This window comes from Xenia sp. Carnegie-2017, unplaced genomic scaffold, assembly GCF_021976095.1.
Source record: "Xenia sp. Carnegie-2017 unplaced genomic scaffold, XeniaSp_v1 HiC_scaffold_23, whole genome shotgun sequence".
NCBI lineage: Eukaryota > Metazoa > Cnidaria > Anthozoa > Malacalcyonacea > Xeniidae > Xenia > Xenia sp. Carnegie-2017.
In genome coordinates, this window is record NW_025813486.1 from 19,749,056 (window position 1) to 19,769,309 (window position 20,254).

The 20,254-nt window shown below is 36.6% G+C and overlaps 1 protein-coding gene across 1 annotated transcript; it reads right to left on the reverse strand.

The window, feature by feature from the left end:
* Positions 1–429: 429 nt before the first annotated feature.
* LOC124449321 lies at positions 430–18,883 on the reverse strand. Its single transcript, XM_047000255.1, has 24 exons — positions 18,772–18,883; positions 15,755–16,051; positions 14,912–15,154; positions 13,578–14,489; positions 13,185–13,394; positions 12,086–12,424; positions 11,681–11,893; positions 10,825–10,962; positions 10,199–10,321; positions 9,271–9,423; positions 8,585–8,812; positions 7,767–7,997; positions 7,406–7,618; positions 6,519–6,773; positions 6,295–6,417; positions 5,451–5,589; positions 4,595–4,661; positions 4,313–4,427; positions 3,767–3,994; positions 3,143–3,373; positions 2,778–2,993; positions 1,574–1,828; positions 1,148–1,270; positions 430–700 (listed from the first exon to the last, which is right to left on the reverse strand). Exons 1-24 carry the CDS (start codon positions 18,836–18,838, stop codon positions 558–560), a joined length of 5,262 nt encoding a protein of 1,753 aa, XP_046856211.1. The 5' UTR covers positions 18,839–18,883; the 3' UTR covers positions 430–557.
* Positions 18,884–20,254: the final 1,371 nt, after the last annotated feature.

The following is a 20,254-nucleotide window of genomic DNA, read 5'->3' on the forward strand; positions in this document are numbered from 1 at the left end:
TTATGTACTTTAATGATCTAAGCTAAGCTAGCGGGAGGGGAGGCTGAATGACAAAATCATATTGTCATTTATGTACTTTAATGATCTAAGCTGACTGCATCCAATCATCAAACAGACCACGACATTCGTCAGTTCTGATCATGGATTTTACATTTTTTGTGTAAAATCATGACTGCAAACCATGAATATTCTGTGTATCTTATTTGCCTGTTTTCAAAAATCGATTCACTGAAAACTGGGATAGATGAAGGCTGTTCTAGAGTATTTATGACAACAGCAACAAAATAGCTCATAAATAATCAGATTTCTGCAAGAAATGTGCAATGTAATTGTCCTCTCGACTCTCCCCCCTTGCCACCGAGATTTCCGCTCACCGGGCTACGCTAATAGATAGAACGAAGCCTATAGAAAGAATGATCAACGCACTAGTAGTCTAATACATTATTTAATGCAGATCTGTAAGAGAATGTCAACAATTGTAGTTAACAAAAATTGTTTTGTAAAGATAAACACAAGAAACAAGAATAAAAGTCAGTATCGTTTCATTGTAACATCAATTAGTAATTATTTATTTCCTCATCACCACTGACTATTGGCGTGAAACATGATCTTATGCATCCAGTTAGGCAACAAGCTTTTCCGTTAGGACAATCGCTGTCTCGTGAGCAAGTATTGTTGGCCGGAGGACAAACGGAACGACCTAAGAAAGACACAAGTAGTGATAATTATTAAATTGAATAAGACAAGTTAATATGTTTTCACTTAAAATTATTTACGAATTACAATTCCTACAAATCCTGTGTTGACGGGAGATTGTCCTTCATTTCGTCATACAAAATAAATGCGAATTAAGGACTTGTACATTTTTGGAAGAAAAGGGATAGAGAGGTATTTTTGAGACATCGAGGGCATCAAAAAGTATAGAGAAGGACTGAGAGGTATAAAGGTATCAAGAGGTATGGATAGGGATCTAGAAGTATGAAAAAATAGCGAGAGGCATCAATAGGTATAAAGAGGTGTAAAAAGGTATGGAGAGGTATTAAAACATATTCTTAGTTTGATCAATCAACAAACTTGATTGAACCTCCATTTTAAAAGCACCAACAATCTTGATGAAATATCCATTTCTAAAGCTTCAAACACTAACCCAATCGGATAATCGGTGTTGTGCAAACTAGCCCACATCCTTGACAACAACAAAGCTGTCCCCTTCTTGCACAGTCCTCCCTGTCACAGAACACCAAACACATTCTGGGAATGGGGCAAGAACCTAAAAAAAAGCAATGAAATATTTACACAGTAAAAGTAACTTTGAAAATGTTCATCACATGTTTCGTTATTGGAAACTCTGATTTCTTTCTTTTGCTTGCAACTTGTCTGCCCTCTGTAGTCACAAATCCATTGTATATACTTACCACCACGTTTACATCGTCAATATTTGCAATATTTGCAACTATATTTACATGTTCACCACACCTACATAATCTATATGATTACCACCACACCTAGATAATCTATATGCTTACCACACCACCTACATAGTTTATACAAGCCACCATACTTAATCACTTACATGAAAAAAACTTGGTAACGTTAATCGTTTGCTGTTTGTTGCAACTGTCTCGTTGCAACTCACAAAGATTGTTGTAGGTAACACCATTTGATCCACAAACAGCACTAGTGTTTGAAGAACACGAAGAAGGACACACACAAGTCGCTGTACCATTTATCACCTCACATTTTGCGAAGAAATCACACGTTTTGTTCTCACATGGACTCGGTGTGGTAGTGATCGTAGTAGTGATCGTTGTATTTCTAGTTGCCAAACCTAGGAAAGACACCATGCTCGTACTAAGCTATAGTTTAGTCGTGGAAGCATAATTTATTTAGAGGAATGCAAGAAAACAAAATACAGTAAAAAATATAGAATTTGTGTTAAGTAAAATGATCAACACAAAAAAGGGCAAAAGAACTCTTACATACAGAAGATCGTCATCATTCATTTTTGCGTAAGCGGTTACGTCATTACTTTGCTCCTCAGTTTTGCAATTACCTCAGTTCTCTGCACTGCCTCACGGCCTAAGCAAAGGCATATAAACCTATATATGTATATATATATATACATATATGTGTGTGTATAAAGGGAAATCGTGATTCGTTTTTATGTAAGGTTTATATGCCTTTTTTTCGGCCATGAGACAGTGCAGAGAACGTTCACCGCTTTCGCTTTATGCAAAGCTCACCTTTATAGGTTTGAGCGCTCTAGTGACTCTACAAAACAATCCATACAATGTGTAACCGTACATCCTGTGTCCCAAGTGCAGGAGTCACCATTTTAATATGGTGATAGCGGGGAGGGCACATTGTTATACACTTTGTATATATATATACATATACTTTGCACAAGTTTTCTGCCAATTTATAGAGCTAGTCATTGAACTATTGCCATTTTAATCTTAAAATAAGTGTCTGCAAGAGGCTGGAGCGAGTTGCAAAAAACCTTCATGGACGACAATTTTTCGATTTTTGAAACTGTCTTGATAAGGTAAGAAATCTTATCTTGCCATTTATAAAATAAACCTTCCCTCAATAGAAACAAAAGTTTAATTTTCTCAGGTAAATGTAGCAACCTTTTTAATACGCTGGGAAATTTTTTCCAGTGGACAAGGCTAGTCCCCAGGCTTTACGCACTCAGCCACATGCCCCACAAGACAACCCTCAGGTGTAGAGCTAAATCAGCGTTCTTATGACAGCGCGAAAACAAAAATAAATCTCACATGCTCCTCTGCTAACGACCCTGAGCGTTGGGTCTTGTCGTGCGCAGGCTGCACTGCGCAGGCCACAAGCATTCCCGTATGTTCGTCCATCTGATCCACAAACTGGATCAAAGAGTAAGATGCAACCAAAATTGCAGGTACAAACAGCTTCATTTTTCTCGTTCAAGCGACATTCACCACCACAGCAACATTCTTTTTTAGCGCAAGGATCTGGTCCTGTTGGTTCAAATTGAAAAAATTTGAGAAGAATAGGAAGGACATGAGATAAAGTTGATGAGTGAAGATAAAGACAAGACAAATTAGGATAACAACATACAACTAGGAAATAATCGTGTGATTTTTTATAAGCCGTTGTGAAAACTTACGACAATTTCCTTTGTGTTCTGCTAAAATTATCCTTCTTTTTCTGCAAGCAATCCTTTTTAGTTCACAGAGGTTCCTGTAGGTCCTTCTATCAGAGCCACAAACTGGTTTATATTTGCCTGTACAATATGCAGGGCACACACACCGAGGCAGGCCGTTATTTAATTGGCAAACACTGTAATATGGGCAAACCATATGACTCCAACGAGTTCGCCTGCAACTGCCTGCTGCACCTAAAAAATGAAGGCAAAATGACATCCAAAAACTAAAACTGCCAATCAAAGTTTAGTAAGCCAACCAGCAATTAAGTAAAGTTTAAAGCATTTCATTTCACATGAAATACCATCACATTAACCAGCTGGACGAAATCATCAATGGACAAAACATAGATGTGGTAGTAGTACTGCTATGTTTATCGGACAAAGCTAGGAAAGCGCTGACTTTAAATAACGATTTTTAAAGCGGATAAAAAAAATGGAAAATAAATTCTTAAATATAGTGAATTAAAACAAAGCAAATCTTACGATCACTTTAAAACTTAGCTTCTTGTAAATATATCCATTATCTCATTCAAAACAACAAAATTACATATAAAAAACTCGCATGGTCGTTACAGCATGACTTACAAGTTCCGTAGTATAACAATCTGAGTCTTCTGCTTTTGTCCTTGCATGACTGTTCAACTAGTTGGCAGTAGTTATTGTAAGTTTTCCAGTTGTTGCCACAAACTGGAGAATATCGCCTATCACAAGACTTGGGACACGAGCAAGCGGCTGTATTGTTAACTAAAATACATCTTGTGTTTGGTGGACAACGTTTGAACATACATCGCAAACGATGAATTTTGGAAAACACTAAAAACATAAAACACAAAAATTCCACTGAAAGTTTCCTTAGGCGTCGTATTTCTGATAACAACAATTGTACAATATTTTGGGGATAATATTCCATGAGAAAGGATTACCTATTTTGACTTTAAGTAAATCCAACAATTAAATACTTTGACAAAATCACAATTGCTGATTCTGTACAATTCTGTACAGTTGTACATTGTGAAAAACAACTATGGAAATATTCGGAGGAATTCATGATATGAATACCGCCCTGTGCTTGTCTCAAACCTTAAAAACACCGCCCATTTTAATAAACATTTGGTTACATAAAAGTCATACCTGCAAATGCCTGAGTGCTGATGACAAACTTAGTCGCCAGTAGTAAAAGAAAAACAAACTTGACGTTTGCCATGTCGCGGGGAATTTGTACTATAAATTTTATAGAATGTCTTTGCTAAATGATATTTGCCTTTTACAAGTGCAAATGATGAATGAAGAACGTTATACATGAACAAAGAAACATGCAAATGATACAAGTGCATAATATGTAAATGTTCCAAGCAAAAATGTTAAAAATCAGATAAAATATAGAATGTATGAAAAAGACCTTTACAAATTTACCATTTGTTGATTTTTCAATGCCTGATCAGTATGCGAAGCCAACAGGTGAAGAATTGTACAGATTTTTCTATCAGAATTTTATGTTCAATGACTTAAATCCCAAGAGCACTATAAGCGGACTAAAAGTTTTTGTGCTTCAAACAAAGACATGGAATATACAAGGTGCAAACCCTTATGTTGCTCGCCCCCGTCAACATTAGTGCTCACAATACACTAATGAAAATCATGAAATTTTCATTTACAAATAAGACTCCCAACATGTCTGAACGGAAAGTCAAGAATTTGTATGATAAACTTGACTGTTTAACTTTTTCATCATTATACACTGGCAGAGTAGGAGAGTGTATACAATAACAGGATGCAGTGAGCACAGAGGAGACAGTTAAAAAACTCAACCGTCTCCATGATGAAGATAACTCTTGAAAAATGCTTTTATATTCGCTTTCACACAACACGAAGAACAATTACGTTGCTATGCCTGAGTCAAAACAAAAACAGAAATCAAATGCAAAGAACTGATTTCACGGATTTTTGGAAACAGTTTGTGTTTTTGGTCTGGGCTGATGTTTAAAATTCCTCAACTTTTTACAATTTTCATGAAATAAATCTCAACAGATTTTCAGTTTGCCGAATTTTCTATATATAAAGAAACTGTCTTCCACTTGTAAAATTATTATAAATAGATAGAACAAAAACCGATAGACATATAGATAAACACACTTCTACTTTATTTGATGTGAATCTCTAGCAGAATGTCAACAATTTTAGAAAACAGCAATTTTTTGCAAAAATAAATCTATTGTAAACGTATGAGACCAGAATAAAAGCCACTTTCGTTTCTTGTTACATCAATTACTTGTTCTTCATTTCCTCATCACCGCTGACTATCGGTGTCAGACATTGCTTTATGCATCCATCCACACAACACACCTTTCCGTTAGGACAATCGCTGTTTTGTGAGCAAGTATCGTTGGTTGGGGGACAAACAGAACGACCTTAAGAAACACAAATATTAAATATCCAAAAAAATAAAATATTTACAAACAATGTACTTTTATGTAAATATAGAACAAGGTAGACAATAATGCTCTTTGTATATAGTTTGACTTCATACCAAGCCCTGTCTTGGCGAAACTTTGCCTTTCAAAGAAGTTTAAAAGCAGACCAACCAATAGGCATCGATAAGGGGCCCAGATATATAGGACTAGCATCATTTAAGTGAATGGAACGAGTTCTCTTTTTTAAAACGCTAAACTGTCTTATTCAGTTAGCAATATCTCGAAAACCTATTCTTGTTATGAAATGTATTTTGCGTAAATTGTTGCTCATGACGACATAAATCCTTCATTATTTTATACTGAAAAATACAACAAATTTATCATTTAAAATGTAAGAAATTACTGAAGTCTAAATTTTAAAATTTTGCAGCGATAGTATTCAGGGGGTAGGGCTAACAGTTGAAATGACAAGGCCCTAAATTGGAGCCAACCTGAGCATGAGGCTGTATATAATGGAAGAAATGGAACTTAGTAATACTTGTGATCGAGGTATTGAAAAGCATCAAAAGGAATCGAGAAGGACCAAAAGATATAACAAGGCATCTAGAGGTATCAATAGGTATCAAGATTTTCGAGATGTCTTTGGTTGAAACAATAAAAAAACTCAATTAAACGTCAATTTGAAAAGCTTCGACTACTTACCAAAGCGTTTAATTGGCTTGGTGCAAACAAATCCACATCCTCGACAGCAACAGATCTCTCCATTCTTCGCGCACTCCTTCTCGTCACAATATATAAGACAAATTCTGGGAATGGGGCAAGAACCTAAAAAAGACACGATGAATAATTTACGCCATAAAAAACACAACTTTTAAATGTTCGCGACACCAGAGTGATCCATAGTCAATACTTTGCTCTACACTTACATGGTACAAACTTGACCACACCAATCGTTTGCCGTTTGTTGCAGCTGTCCCGTTGCAACTCACAACGATTGTTGTACGTAACACCATTTGATCCACAAACAGCACTAGTGTTTGAAGAACACGAAGAAGGACACACACAAGTCGCTGTACCATTTATCACCTCACATTTTGCGAAGAAATCACACGTTTTGTTCTCACATGGACTCGGTGTGGTAGTGATCGTGGTAGTGATCGTTGTATTTCTAGTTGCCCAACCTAGGAAAGACACCATGTGCGTACTAAGCTATAGTTTAGTCGTGGAAGCATAATTTGTGTCGAGGAATGCGAGAAAACAAAATACGATAAAAAATAAATAATTTGTGCTAAGTAGCATGATCAACACAAACCAAGTAAAAAAATCTCACATGCAGAAGACCTTTTGTATATTAGTAATGTATTCTTTGCACAAGACTTCTGTCCACTCCCCAGAAAGTTTGAACACTGAAAAGTTGGGCAATTTTTGAACGTTAGTTGGGCGAAAATATAGCAGAACGTTCATCGTGAGTTGGGGAATATATTTACTGGACCCCCCTCCCCCAGAAACGATAGCTCCCGTACGCCTATGTCTGTCTTAGTTAAGTGAGAAATCCTAATTTTATTGACAACAACCATGAAAATTTAACTATCTCGAGAATGATGACAAAAAATCTTCGCTCAGTAAAAAAATTTCTTCTTGGCTAAGCAAATGTTGCAACCTATTTAAAACGCTTGGAAATTTTCTCTAGTAAACAGGGCTAGTTCCCAGGCTTTATGCACTCGGCCTATGCGCCGGGATTCGCAAAACAACCCCCAGCTGCGCAGATAAATCAGTGTGCTTTTTACAATATAAAAACAAAAATACATCTTACATCCGACTCCTGATCTGAGCGTTGGGTCTTGTCGTGCGCAGGCTGCACTGCGCAGGCTACAAGCACTCCCGTATGTTCGCCCATCCGATCCACAAACTGGAAATTCCTGCACCATTCTGCAGAAAATATTGCAGGTACAAACGGCTTCATTTTTCTCGTTCAAGCGACATTCACCACCACAGCAACATTCTTTTTTAGCGCAAGGATCTGGTCCTGTTGGATCAAATTGAAAAATTTGAGAAGAATAGGAAGGACATGAGATAAAGTTGATGAGCGAAGATAAAGACAAGACAAATTAGGATAACAACATACAACTAGGAAGTATTCATGTGATTTTTGAGATACCGTTGTGAAAACTTACGACAATTTCCTTTGTGTTTCTCTACAACTATCCTTCTTTTCTGGCAAGCAATCCTTTTTAGTTCACAGAGATTCCTGTACGTCCTTCTATCAGAGCCACAAACTGGTTTATACATGCCTGTACAATATGCAGGGCACACACAGCGAGGCAGGCCGTTATTTAATTGGCAAACACTGTAATATGGGCAAACCATATGACTCCAACGAGTTCGCCTGCAACTACCGGCTGCACCTAAAAAATGAATGAAAATGGCAGCCAAAAACTAAAACATTAAGTACAGTAACAAAAGTGTGATGATTTTTTTAAGCCAATCTTACACCCATACACGCGTGTGTGTAGTTCACGCTATTTGAACCTCGCGAGAGAATCTCGAAACACTAAACACGCGTGTCTGGGTGTTAAATTTGGCTTCAATTATTTTATTCAGGTAGCGTTCCGCGCATTTTAGTTCAATGGGCAAATCTCGGAAAGCGCTATTCTTAAATAATGATATTTTAAAGCGAATGAAAAAACGGAGAACAGCGACGTTTGGATTAAAATTTGGTTTTTTTTACTTATGATAGTCCAGTTCAAAAGTCAGTTTTTCTTTTTTAGAAGGTTTCTAAAGAAAGAAAACTTGGTATTTAGTAAATGACCCAAACCCAGGCTATGGCAAACCTATCCCTGTTAAAATAACTATTAAATAAGGTGAATTTAAACAAGGTAAACTTTATGATCACTCCAAAACTTTGCTTCGTCGTTGTAAACATCGCCACTGTCTCATTCAAAACAAAAAATTTACATATAAAAACTCGCATCGTCGTTACAGCATGACTTACAAGTTCCGTAGTATAACAATCTGAGTCTTCTGCTTTTGTCCTTGCATGACTGTTCAACTAGTTGGCAGTAGTTATTGTAAGTTTTCCAGTTGTTGCCACAAACTGGAGAATATCGCCTATCACAAGACTTGGGACACGAGCAAGCGGCTGTATTGTTAACTAAAATACATCTCGTGTTTGGTGGACAACGTTTGAACATACATCGCAAACGATGAATTTTGGAAAACACTAAAAACATAAAACACAAAAATTCTACTAAAAGTATCCTTTAGCGTCGTAATTCTCATAACAACAAATGTACAATATTTTGGCGATAATATTCCACGTTCAAAAATGGATTATATACTTTGATATTGATTAAATCCAACAATTAAAAACCATGAAAAAATTACAAGTTTTAATTCTATACAATGTTGTACATATTTTCTAGCAAAAACAACGCCTGTTTTGTTAAGTACAGGAGCATTATTACAATTGTGGCATAATGACGAACGCGTCGGTCGAGCAAATATAGCACCAAGCGTCTACAGTACCAAAGGCTTGAAAAATAATAATAATGATAATGCGAACAATATTTTACTTCAAGTCATGGGTAGGTGAGATTCGGAGGAATTTACGAAAACCGCCCTGAACTTGCCCCAAAACTTGAAAATACTGCTCATTTTAGTAAAAATTTAGTTTCATACCTCCGAACGCCCGAGTGCAAGTTACAAAGTCAGTCGCCAATAATAAAAGAAAAACAAACTTGATGTTTGCCATGTCGTCGTAAATATGTAAAATGCAGATTGAGTGTCTTCTTCGTACGATATTTGCCTTTTGCAAATGAAACTGATGAATGCACACAAGTTATAAATGAGCCAAGAAATATGCAAATTATACAAGTACGTAAAATGTAAGTAAACACAAAAAGGTAAAAAATACAAAATAGGGTTTATCAAAAAACGTCATTTTAAAGTTGGTTAATTGTTAACTTTTCAATGCTCGATCACCATGCTAAGCCAACGGGTGAATTATTGTGCAGATTTTCCTTTTAGAATTTTATGTTCAATTCTCAAGAGCACTAAGAGCAAACTCAAAACTTTTGTACTTCAAACAAAGACATGTAATATACAAAGACGTGTATTTGTTGCTCGCCCCGGTCAACATTAGTGCTCACAATACACTAATGAAAATCATGAAATTTTCTTTTACAAATAAGACTCCCAACATGTCTGAACGGAAAGTCAAGAATTTGTATGATAAACTTGACTGCTTAACTTTTTCATCATTATACACTGGCAGAGTAGGAGAGTGTATACAATAACAGGATGCACTGAGCACAGAGGAGACAGTTAAAAAACTCAACCGTCTCCATGATGAAAATAACTCTTGAAAAATGCTTTTATATTCGCTTTCACACAACACGAAGAACAATTATGTTGCTAATGCCTTAGTCAAAACAAAAAAGTGTTCAAACAATGCTTAAATTGCGTACAGAAACAAATACAAGAAACTGACTTCACGAAATTCTAAATACGTTTAATGTTAACGCTTAATGTCGAAACGTTTAGTGTTCAAAATTACTCAATTATATATAAAGTTTTAGGACTGTCTATGACTTGTAAAATTATGCTTATACCAGCTTTGGCCTGGGTGCAACACAACGTTTTGTACATCCAGTATTACAGCAAATCATTCCGCCAGTACAATCGTCGTTGTTACGGCAGCCCAACGGATCTGAGGGGCACAAGTAACGACCTAGGGAATAAATTATCGTGTCATAAACATATCATCAACCGAAACAACAAATATAAATTAGAATTAAGTCGCCAAGCGATGGTTAAAAAACACAAGTTCTTGATTGAACGACAACAACATGGCGACAATATTGTTGTCGAACATGGGTCAAAACGAAGATAAACATTTTTAACTTGTCTATTACTGTTATCGTGAACTAAATACGCTGTTTTTCACATCATATCGTCACGGTATTAACTTTTTGCCTAAGCCACTTTTGGGAGTTTTGAGAAAAAGAGAAAATAATTAGCATTATTTAAAAAACAGTCAAATTTTTTTACATAAAATCTAACATTGAACATTTAGAGTCGTTTTTGATTTGTCAATTGACGTCGGTAATGAACACCGAATTAACACACCGATAGGCAAACCAAAATTAAAAAAATATTACCAAGGCAGGAAAGTTTGTAACGTGACGATATGCAAAATTTACAAAATACAAAAATTGCAGTCAGCAAACTTACGGAATTGAAAACTCCACACTTTGTTGGTACAGACGAGAGAACATCCATCGCAACAACAAAGTTTACCACTTTGAGCGCAAATATTATGATCACAGTTTTTATTGCAATTTTTGGGAATCGGACATCGTCCTAATGGCTCTAAATGAAACATGTCATAAAGCTAATGCATTATTAGTTCATTGTTAAGCACTAAGTAATTAATATAGCCAGGTGCTTATAGATACAGTTGGGTATTACTATGTACAGTATTGTAATAAAAGATAAATGCGTTTATTTCTAGGTACAGCTGTGCACTACAAGGTAAAATCGTGGTTGAACAGGCGTGTGTTCGTGGATACATTGGTTTTACTGGGTACAGTCGCTTGTTGCTACATGTTTGAAGATGTAGATCTTCCTGGTTAGTGGAGTCTTGAGAAGAACTGTTTATGTTGGTGTTGACTAACGTTTCAACAACCACAGCGGTAATCATCTTTAGAGTCAATTGTGTAGTAAATGTCAGGTTCACTGTATTTTTTATAACCATTAAACCTAACGTTTATTCCTCACTCGACTCTGAAGATGACTGCCGCTAAAGATGTCGAAACGCCAGTCAACATCAACAACAACAGTCCTTCTCAGGACTCTACTGACCTGGACGATCTACATCTACAAACATGTAACGATACTATCGGGTTCAAACTTTAAACACATTCACTTTAATCAGGTACTACGTTAAAAAGTCGTGGGATATTAGGTTTATTTGTTTATTATTTCTAGAGAAAATTAAAAACGAGCTTCATGTCTCATATTTTATGCCCACACTTTTCTTCCCCATCTAAAGGAAGTTAGCAACAACACAGAAAGAAGATCAACTTACGACAAGCTCCAAATCGAACAATTTTCATCGCTTTTCCAGCCAAGCAACTTGCCCGTTTAAAATCGCATACACTTTTATAAGTGTTACCGTCTGAGGCGCAAACTGGAAACTTGAGACCATCACATCGTTCTGGGCACACACACTTGGGCATATCTCGGACGATTTTGCATTTGGAGAAATATTTACATTTTTTCCAACCACAAGAAGTAGAATCTAATGTGTAGAATACATGAATGACCACAGTTTTAGTTTTGATGGATTAAAGGCACGGGATTTTTTAAAAAAATGAAGTTGAAGTTTTCATACTGTGAGCACTAAAATAATTTTGCCGGTGAAATGTTTTAATGTTGTGCTTCATTTGTCTGCCATATCAAAAATACATAACTTAGGCAGAGTAACACATACCACATAGTCCATATTTCTTAATGGTGATTATTTTCTGTTCATCGCAGCTTTCTCTCTTTAACGAACATTTGTTCAAATACGATTTTCCATCAGATCCACACACTGGCGAGTAGATGGCTGGACAGAACTCTGGACAAACACATTGAGGTCGACCTCGAATGACTTGACATTTGGAGTAGAAACCACACATTCCAATACCACACAAACTAACAGGAGGAAATAGCGTAGCGAGACGATCAGGAGCGGTGGTAGGGGGTAGGGTGCGAGGGGAAGTGGTGGGAACAGTAGAGGACTCATTAGAGCGAACAGTAGAAGGAAAAGTACGTGGGACAGTTGGACCTTAAAAGAAATAAATTAACAGAAATGTACAATGAATTAGTTAAACAAATTAACACAAATCTGAAATGAATTAGTCAGATAAATTAAGACAAATATAAATGCAGTTTTGTGAAAGGCTTTCTTTATAATGATAGTACGTATTAATTCTGATTTTTTAATTAAATGAGGATATGATCTTCGCACTTTGCTGGATTACACAATTCTGATTTTTACCAAGCAAGGATTAGCATATCCAAAAAGCAAACTTCTGCACGGCCGGATTAGCCAAAGGACAATACTGGGCAGCCGCCCAGGGGTCTACACAATCAAGGGCCTCCACATTATTTACAGAACAAGGAAAAATATTTTGTTTACTCGTTAGGTCGATTTCAGTTTTCGAAAATAAAGTTTATAGTTGTAAGTTCATAGTTATATTTATAGCAAAGTCGAAGAATGTATTTTTATAAAAGACTGCCAGAATCAAATCCCACTAAGTACTATACCTCAAGTAGCATTCGATCATCGTATGCAAATGCTTTATATGCTATATTCGACGTTTATACTTTCATCAGATGTTTTACAAAATTTGTATTTAAATTTTGCCATTGAAAATCTTGGCAGCCCATAGCCTTTAGAGTAAAGGAAAGGGGCCTTTACGTATTTTTGCTGCCCAGGGACTCCGCATATCCTAATCCGGCCCTGAACTTGTACAACCTCGTCCCTTATCGATCAGATCAGCAGTAATTTCTCCACTAAGTAAACTATATTCTTATTAACTTACATGGTCCGAAAGAAGCCAGTCTCAGGCTCAGATCCCGTGTTTGACATGCGGAAAGTCTCAATGCACATTTATTGTTGTATGTTCTACCGTCTGTACCACAGACTGGACTGTAAACTGAACTACAGGTAAAGTCACATTGACACCATGCAATGTTGTTTACGCTTTTACAAGTCGCTCCACAGCAACATTTCACAGCATCACACGGGGAATCTTAATATGCGAAGAGAAAAATAGAAAAATGCATGACAAAACCATGATTTTGTAACACTTTGGTTTATGGTAAATATTAAAGAAACTCCTTCAAAAAAATCCTGCCTCCATTGTAATTCTTACTTGTGTTTCACATTAGATACAAGTACTCGAAACTCAAAAATACACCAAGTCAAAACTTACAACATGGACCATTTTTTACAAAAGTGATGATTTCCTGTTCTTCGCAGACTTCTCTTTTTAACGAACAATTATTTTGATATGTTTTTCCATCAGATCCACATACTGGCGAGAAGATAGTCGGACACAACTCTGGACAAACACATTCAGGTTGACCTCGAATGACTTGACATTTGGAGTAGAAACCACATATACCATAGCCATTAGCACATAAGTCAACGGTAGGGGCATAGGTAGTAGCCTCTGTAGTAGCCTTGGTAGTAGCCTTAGTTGTAGCCTTAGTTGTAGCCTGAGTAGTAGCCTCTGTAGTAGCGTTAGTAGTAGGCTTAGTTGTAGCCTTAGTAGTAGCCTCTGTAGTAGCCACAGTAGTAGCGTTAGTAGTAGCCTTAGTAGTGGCTTTAGTAGTAGCCACAGTAGTAGCCTTAGTAGTAGCGTTAGTAGTAGGCTTAGTTGTAGCCTCCGTAGTAGCTTTAGTAGTAGGCTTAGTTGTAGCCTCCGTAGTAGCGTTAGTAGTAGGCTTAGTTGTAGCCTCCGTAGTAGCGCTAGTAGTAGGCTTAGTTGTAGCCTCCGTAGTAGCGTTAGTAGTAGGCTTAGTTGCAGCCTCCGTAGTAGCGTTAGTAATAGGCTTAGTTGTAGCCTCCGTAGTAGCGTTAATAGTAGGCTTAGTTGTAGCCTCCGTAGTAGCGTTAGTAGTAGGCCTAGTTGTAGCCTCCGTTGTAGCCTCCGTAGTAGCATTGGTTATTGGAACAGTTATATTGGCAGTTGTGGAAACAACAGGCTCGGACGTAGGGTCAGCAGTAGTGGAAACGTTTGAGACAAGCACCTGGTCAACAGTGGGGTCGACAGTACGGTTAGCGGTCGTGCGGTCAATAGTAGGATCGAGTGTTGGGGCATCTGTAAAGTTGAAAGTTGCACCTCAAAAGATAAGAATAACGAATTTCAATTACAATCCTATTTTGCAGGTTTCCTTGCAGTCTTTTTTATTCTAACAACAGATTTCGCTGAATCATACATAAGTGTGCAGAGAAAAGTTTGTATGGCAGGAGTAAGCAATCGCACTGGCTGCAACACCGCAATCTCTACGTCATGCTTAATTAAGTATACGTTAAAGACGTTCTACTAAAGCCACAATCCTACGTCACGTTTAATTAACTGCTGCACATCTTCTCTAGTGTACCCTCTGCTTCATACCCCTTCCTAGTGAACATCCTGCTGCACATCCTTGCTAGTGAACCCCTGCTGCATACCCCTTCCTAGTGCACACCGTTGTACGACAGGCATGTGACGGTCAGATTAAGTAATAACATAGACAGTAGATCAAATAGCAATGAACTTACGACATTCTCCAATGGAAGCAATATCGATAATCACTTGTTGTTTACAGACTTTTTCGTTCAGGCGGCACTCGTTTTCATACGTCACGCCGTCAGTTCCACAGACGGGTTTCACCGTGACAGGACAGTCAGAGAGACAAAGACACATAGGTAGACTACCGTTTGGTACACAAACTGACCTATAGGAGCACGTCTCATTCAAGCAAGGATTTACCGTCGGCATTACGGCTTCCATTGTGTGATTCTCTACAAAAATAGGAATTTTAAATCAGTCCAATATGCTAGTTGACCACAGGTTATGGAAAACAAACACAAGAGGAATGAAAGAAGAGGAAATACAATGAATTGTTTTATTTGATATAATACAGGGGCCGGTTGCACGAAGCCTGGATAGCGTTATACATTGGATAGCAAAAATTTTCAAACTTGTAAAAAATGTGTTTGTATTTTTCATACGACGAAGAACTTTCGTGACCTTGGAAACAATATTTTATTTCAACGATTTTTCAGTTCGAATCGCATACTTTTTGCTTTTTAAAAGGTTTTATAAAAGTTTAAAAAAACTTGCTATCCATTGGATAACGCTATCCAGGCTTTGTACAACCGGCCCCCGTACTTTTACTGTCATAGCTGTTATCAATGTCACTGTTGTCAGTTTACTATACAGTTATCTAAACTATGACCATGTCATCCCTCCCCCTACAGAACCTTGTCACCCCTCCCCTCAGGACCATGCCATCCCTCCCCCTCCAGAAACCTGTCACCCCTCCCCCTCCAGAACCCTGGTGATTCATATTAACCATTTTACCAACAAAAAATTCAAAACTTATCCAAATCAAAACTTACTAGTAGCTTCCGTAGCAGCCACAGTAGTAGCTTCCGTAGCAGCCACAGTAGTAGCCTCCGTAGTAGCGTTAGTAGTAGCCTTAGTTGTAGCCTCCGTAGTAGCTTTAATAGTAGCCTTAGTAGTGGGAGCAGTTATATTGGCAGTTGTGGAAACAACAGGCTCGAACGTAGGGTCAGCAGTAGCGGAAACGTTTGAGTCAAGCACCTGGTCAACAATGGGGTCGACAGTACGGTTAGCGGTTGTGTGGTCAATAGTAGGATCGAGTGTTGGGCCATCTGTAGAGTTGAAAGTTGCACCTCAAAAGATAAGAATAACGAATTTCAATTACAATCCTATTTTGCAGGTTTCCTTGCAGTCTTTCTTATTCTAACAACAGATTTCGCTGAATCCTCCATAAGTGTGCAGAGAAAAGTTTCCATGGCAGGAGTAAGCAATCTCACTGGCTGCAATACCGCAATCGCTACGTCATGCTTAATTAAGTATACGTTAAAGACGTTCTACTAAAGCCACAATCCTACGTCACGTTTAATTAACTGCTGCACATCCTCTCTAGTGTACCCTCTGCTGCACATCCTTCCTAGTGTACCCCCTGCTGCATACCCCTTCCTAGTGAACTTCCTGCTGCACATCCTCCCTAGTGTACCCCCTGCTGCATACCCCTTCCTAGTGTACCCCTGCTGCACATCCTTCCTAGTGTACCCCCTGCTGCATACCCCTTCCTAGTGTACCCCTGCTGCACATCCTCCATTTCACTAGACTATTATCTTCTGCAAGGTGTGCTATATAGCAATCACTAGTAGCATTGTATTTGCAAATACAAACAGAATGTAACCAACATGTCTTTAATTATATAATTACATGAATGTTAAAATTGGTTCATGTGTCATGCTTACTGGTTATGATAAATATCTTTTCATATGATCAAAGCTCGTTTAAATGTAAATCTGAAATAATTTAATTTAGAAATTATAATGATCATCAGAAAAATTATCTAGTGATCATGAAAAATACTTTGCTGTTTTGCCAAATTACAAGGTTTATCTGCATACATAGAAAGACATTTTTACTTTATAGAAAATGCTTTTCATACATCAATAGCCCTTTGGAATTTATGGCAAACAATCTGGTATGAGCCGTAGATTAACACACTTTTACATCTCTACATGAGGTGTTCAGTTAGAAAAGGGGACAATATGTGACATGGGACAACATTTTATGTATGTGAAATACTCAGGCTTAATACCATTCCAGTCAAATTGTCAAAATAAAAAGCTTCATGGATCTCAAAAGACTGAAAATCACAGGTTATAGTAAACAGCTTCTCATGTAATCAGTGTTAGTTTTCTCAAATCTTAAACAATATGTAGTATAACTGTCCAATGATTGAATGATCAATGATCATAAACTGAAAAGCCCCAAACATTTGTTTATGATAAAGTAAATAGTAGTATGGCGCCTTATGGCTACAGATTTTTTATCCATTGAAATATATTTGCAGGAATGTAGGATTTCGCTGCCATATAACGGCCACGATTCCCCAAGCACTAAAGAAATCATAGCTAAAAGTCCTTCGGCAACAACAATTTTAGAAGCATCAATCTGCTTAACATACGCCATATTGACATAAATCGCATCACACACTCGCATAAATTGACTTTGATGTATTACATTCATGCATACACTTCACTTGTACTTTACTTAAGATTTTAGATGTAAATTTTTGCTGATAAAACTCAAAATAATGTTGGCTTTCTTTTGAATTTACAATTTATCCATAAATTTTTCACCCTCTTGAAAAAATTCACAGTTTGGACAGCAACATTCATGTCAATATATCAATTTGTAAAAGATTTCCATAAATTGCATCAGATTGTAGTTTAGTTTCTATCATGCTTATAAAAATTACTATGAAACGATCAAACATTCAACTCAGACAGTGAAATTGACTATGTTAGTTCAGTTGGCTATCAGTCGAAATCCGTCAAACCAATCACAATAAAACAAAAATTCAAATGAACCAATTATAAGATAGCAATTGGACTCCCTTATACGTCCGGCCACCCCTCTTATCGGTCGAGACCATTCCAGACTGTCCACTGATCTGGCCATTGACCAATAAAATAAGCGTTTTTGGCGTTCATAGAGTCCTTTATCCGTCGAACTAGTCAAGCCACCCCGCTTATCAGTCGGTTATTCCAGGTCGATTAAAATTCAACTGATCTGGTTACCAACGAGATATTCATTGGATTAGTCATTAGTTTTCAATAATAAATAAAGCTGGATTTTTATCACGAAGTAAATGCGATAATAAAGTAAGAATAATTAATGAATTTTCAATTAACATGAATAGGTAATTTTTGAATTTCAAACATCAGTCGCGCGACGGATTTGACATACTCTAGATCCGCCCCTGGTTTAATAGTGTATTCCATCCTGCAATTCTATTTTATATTTTATAATTAGTTGACAGAAACTGAATTTTCTATGAGTTTTATGAGTAAGACAAACGAAACCGTTTAGTATACAAGAATATAGTCTCTTATATTCGTCCTATTCAGGTATCAAGGAAAATGGCTGTAGAAATTTTGTTGCAAAAAGATCATCAGTGTGAGCATTTCGAAACAAAGCAATGCAGTTTGGTCTTATGTTTTCAAATGTAAATTCTAAGCGCATAACGAAATCTTTGAACAACAGACAAATTTTTGGTAAGATAACCAGTTTCACACTTCAAGATTAACTCGAAGCAAAAGCGTTAACTTTTTATCCACAGGTGGAAAGTTTTTGGTTTTTTAATTAGCTTTCAGCGACCAATTGAAGTTAATGGGTTAAAAATTTTACCACCAAGCCAGACAGAATGTCTTTTTTCGTCTAACTATGGTAAACATACTCTCCATTTATTTCTGTTCAATCAGCTAAAGTACTCGTAAAACGATGCAGAAACTAAACTTTCAACTAAAGATAAACAGTTAAATTCTATTTTGTTCATAAATACAGAAAACAACTGTCTTCAACCAACCTGATCTACCAGGAACCAAGTTTAACCCAGCCACGAATGAAAATAAAAGAAAGATTAACTTCTTCATGTTGTCTTTCCAGTATGCTTCGCGTTATACCGACGACTCGCTTCACAAACCCATCTAATACATTGTTCAAGAAATGTTAATATTTGCCCAATATAAAAAAAAGCACGGATTTGAAACAAATATGGATGCAGCAGATATCAGCCATATAGTATTTTGATAAAACACAAAAAAATGGACACTCCGTAAAAACTCAAAAGCTTTTTAAGCCTTTCGACAAGTAGCTAGCTGGTACAATACGTCATCAGCATTCAGTAAAATGAGTAAAATACAGATGACGACAAGTAATGTATGCCCTAACGTCCAAATGAGCAAGTCCAAAAACGCTCGAGACTAAATCCATATTCGAACAATATAAAACTCTATGGTTACAATATCAAGAAACCTAAACATCTTCAATAATATTAGTACTCCGGGTTTGCATAAGATAATATATATTTTTCGACTTGGGAATGTCAAGCAAAATGAAATCACAATACACATATGCAGTCTAGGGGTTTAAAACGAATAGAGAAATACAATATTTTTTCGCAGTTTACAAGATACCTGTGTGATTAAATCCATAACGAGCAATATAAAACTCTATGGTTACAATATCAAGAAACCTAAACATCTTCGATAATATTAGTACTCCGGGTTTGCATAAGATAATATATATTTTTCGACTTGGGAATGTCAAGCAAAATGAAATCACAATACACATATGCAGTCTAGGGGTTTAAAACGAATAGAGAAATACAATATTTTTTCGCAGTTTACAAGATACCTGTGTGATTAAATCCATAACGAGCAATATAAAACTCTATGGTTACAATATCAAGAAACCTAAACATCTTCGATAATATTAGTACTCCGGGTTTGCATAAGATAATATATATTTTTTGACTTGGGAATGTCAAGCAAAATGAAATCACAATACACATATGCAGTCTAGGGGTTTAAAACGGTTAGAAAAATACAATATTTTTTCGCAGTTTACAAGATACCTGTGTGATTAAATCCATAACGAGCAATATAAAACTCTATGGTTACAATATCAAGAAACCTAAACATCTTCGATAATATTAGTACTCCGAGTTCGCATAAGATAATATATATTTTTCGACTTGGGAATGTCAAGCAAAATGAAATCACAATACACATATGCAGTCTAGGGGTTTAAAACGATTAGAAAAATACGATATTTTTTCGCAGTTTACACATCTTTATTTAATAAAAAAAAACAGGCAATTTATTATGAAATATGATAACATTCAAAGAAGATTGAAGATTTATTGCACTTAAGCGACGTTTCGATGTTACAGCGCCCGCATGTTGCATCATTTTGACTTCAGAAAAAATAAAGCGTAAAATTAAGAACAAACTTTAGTTGAACCGAAACAATGCAAAGATGACATCCGCACGTCATTCAAATAAAAC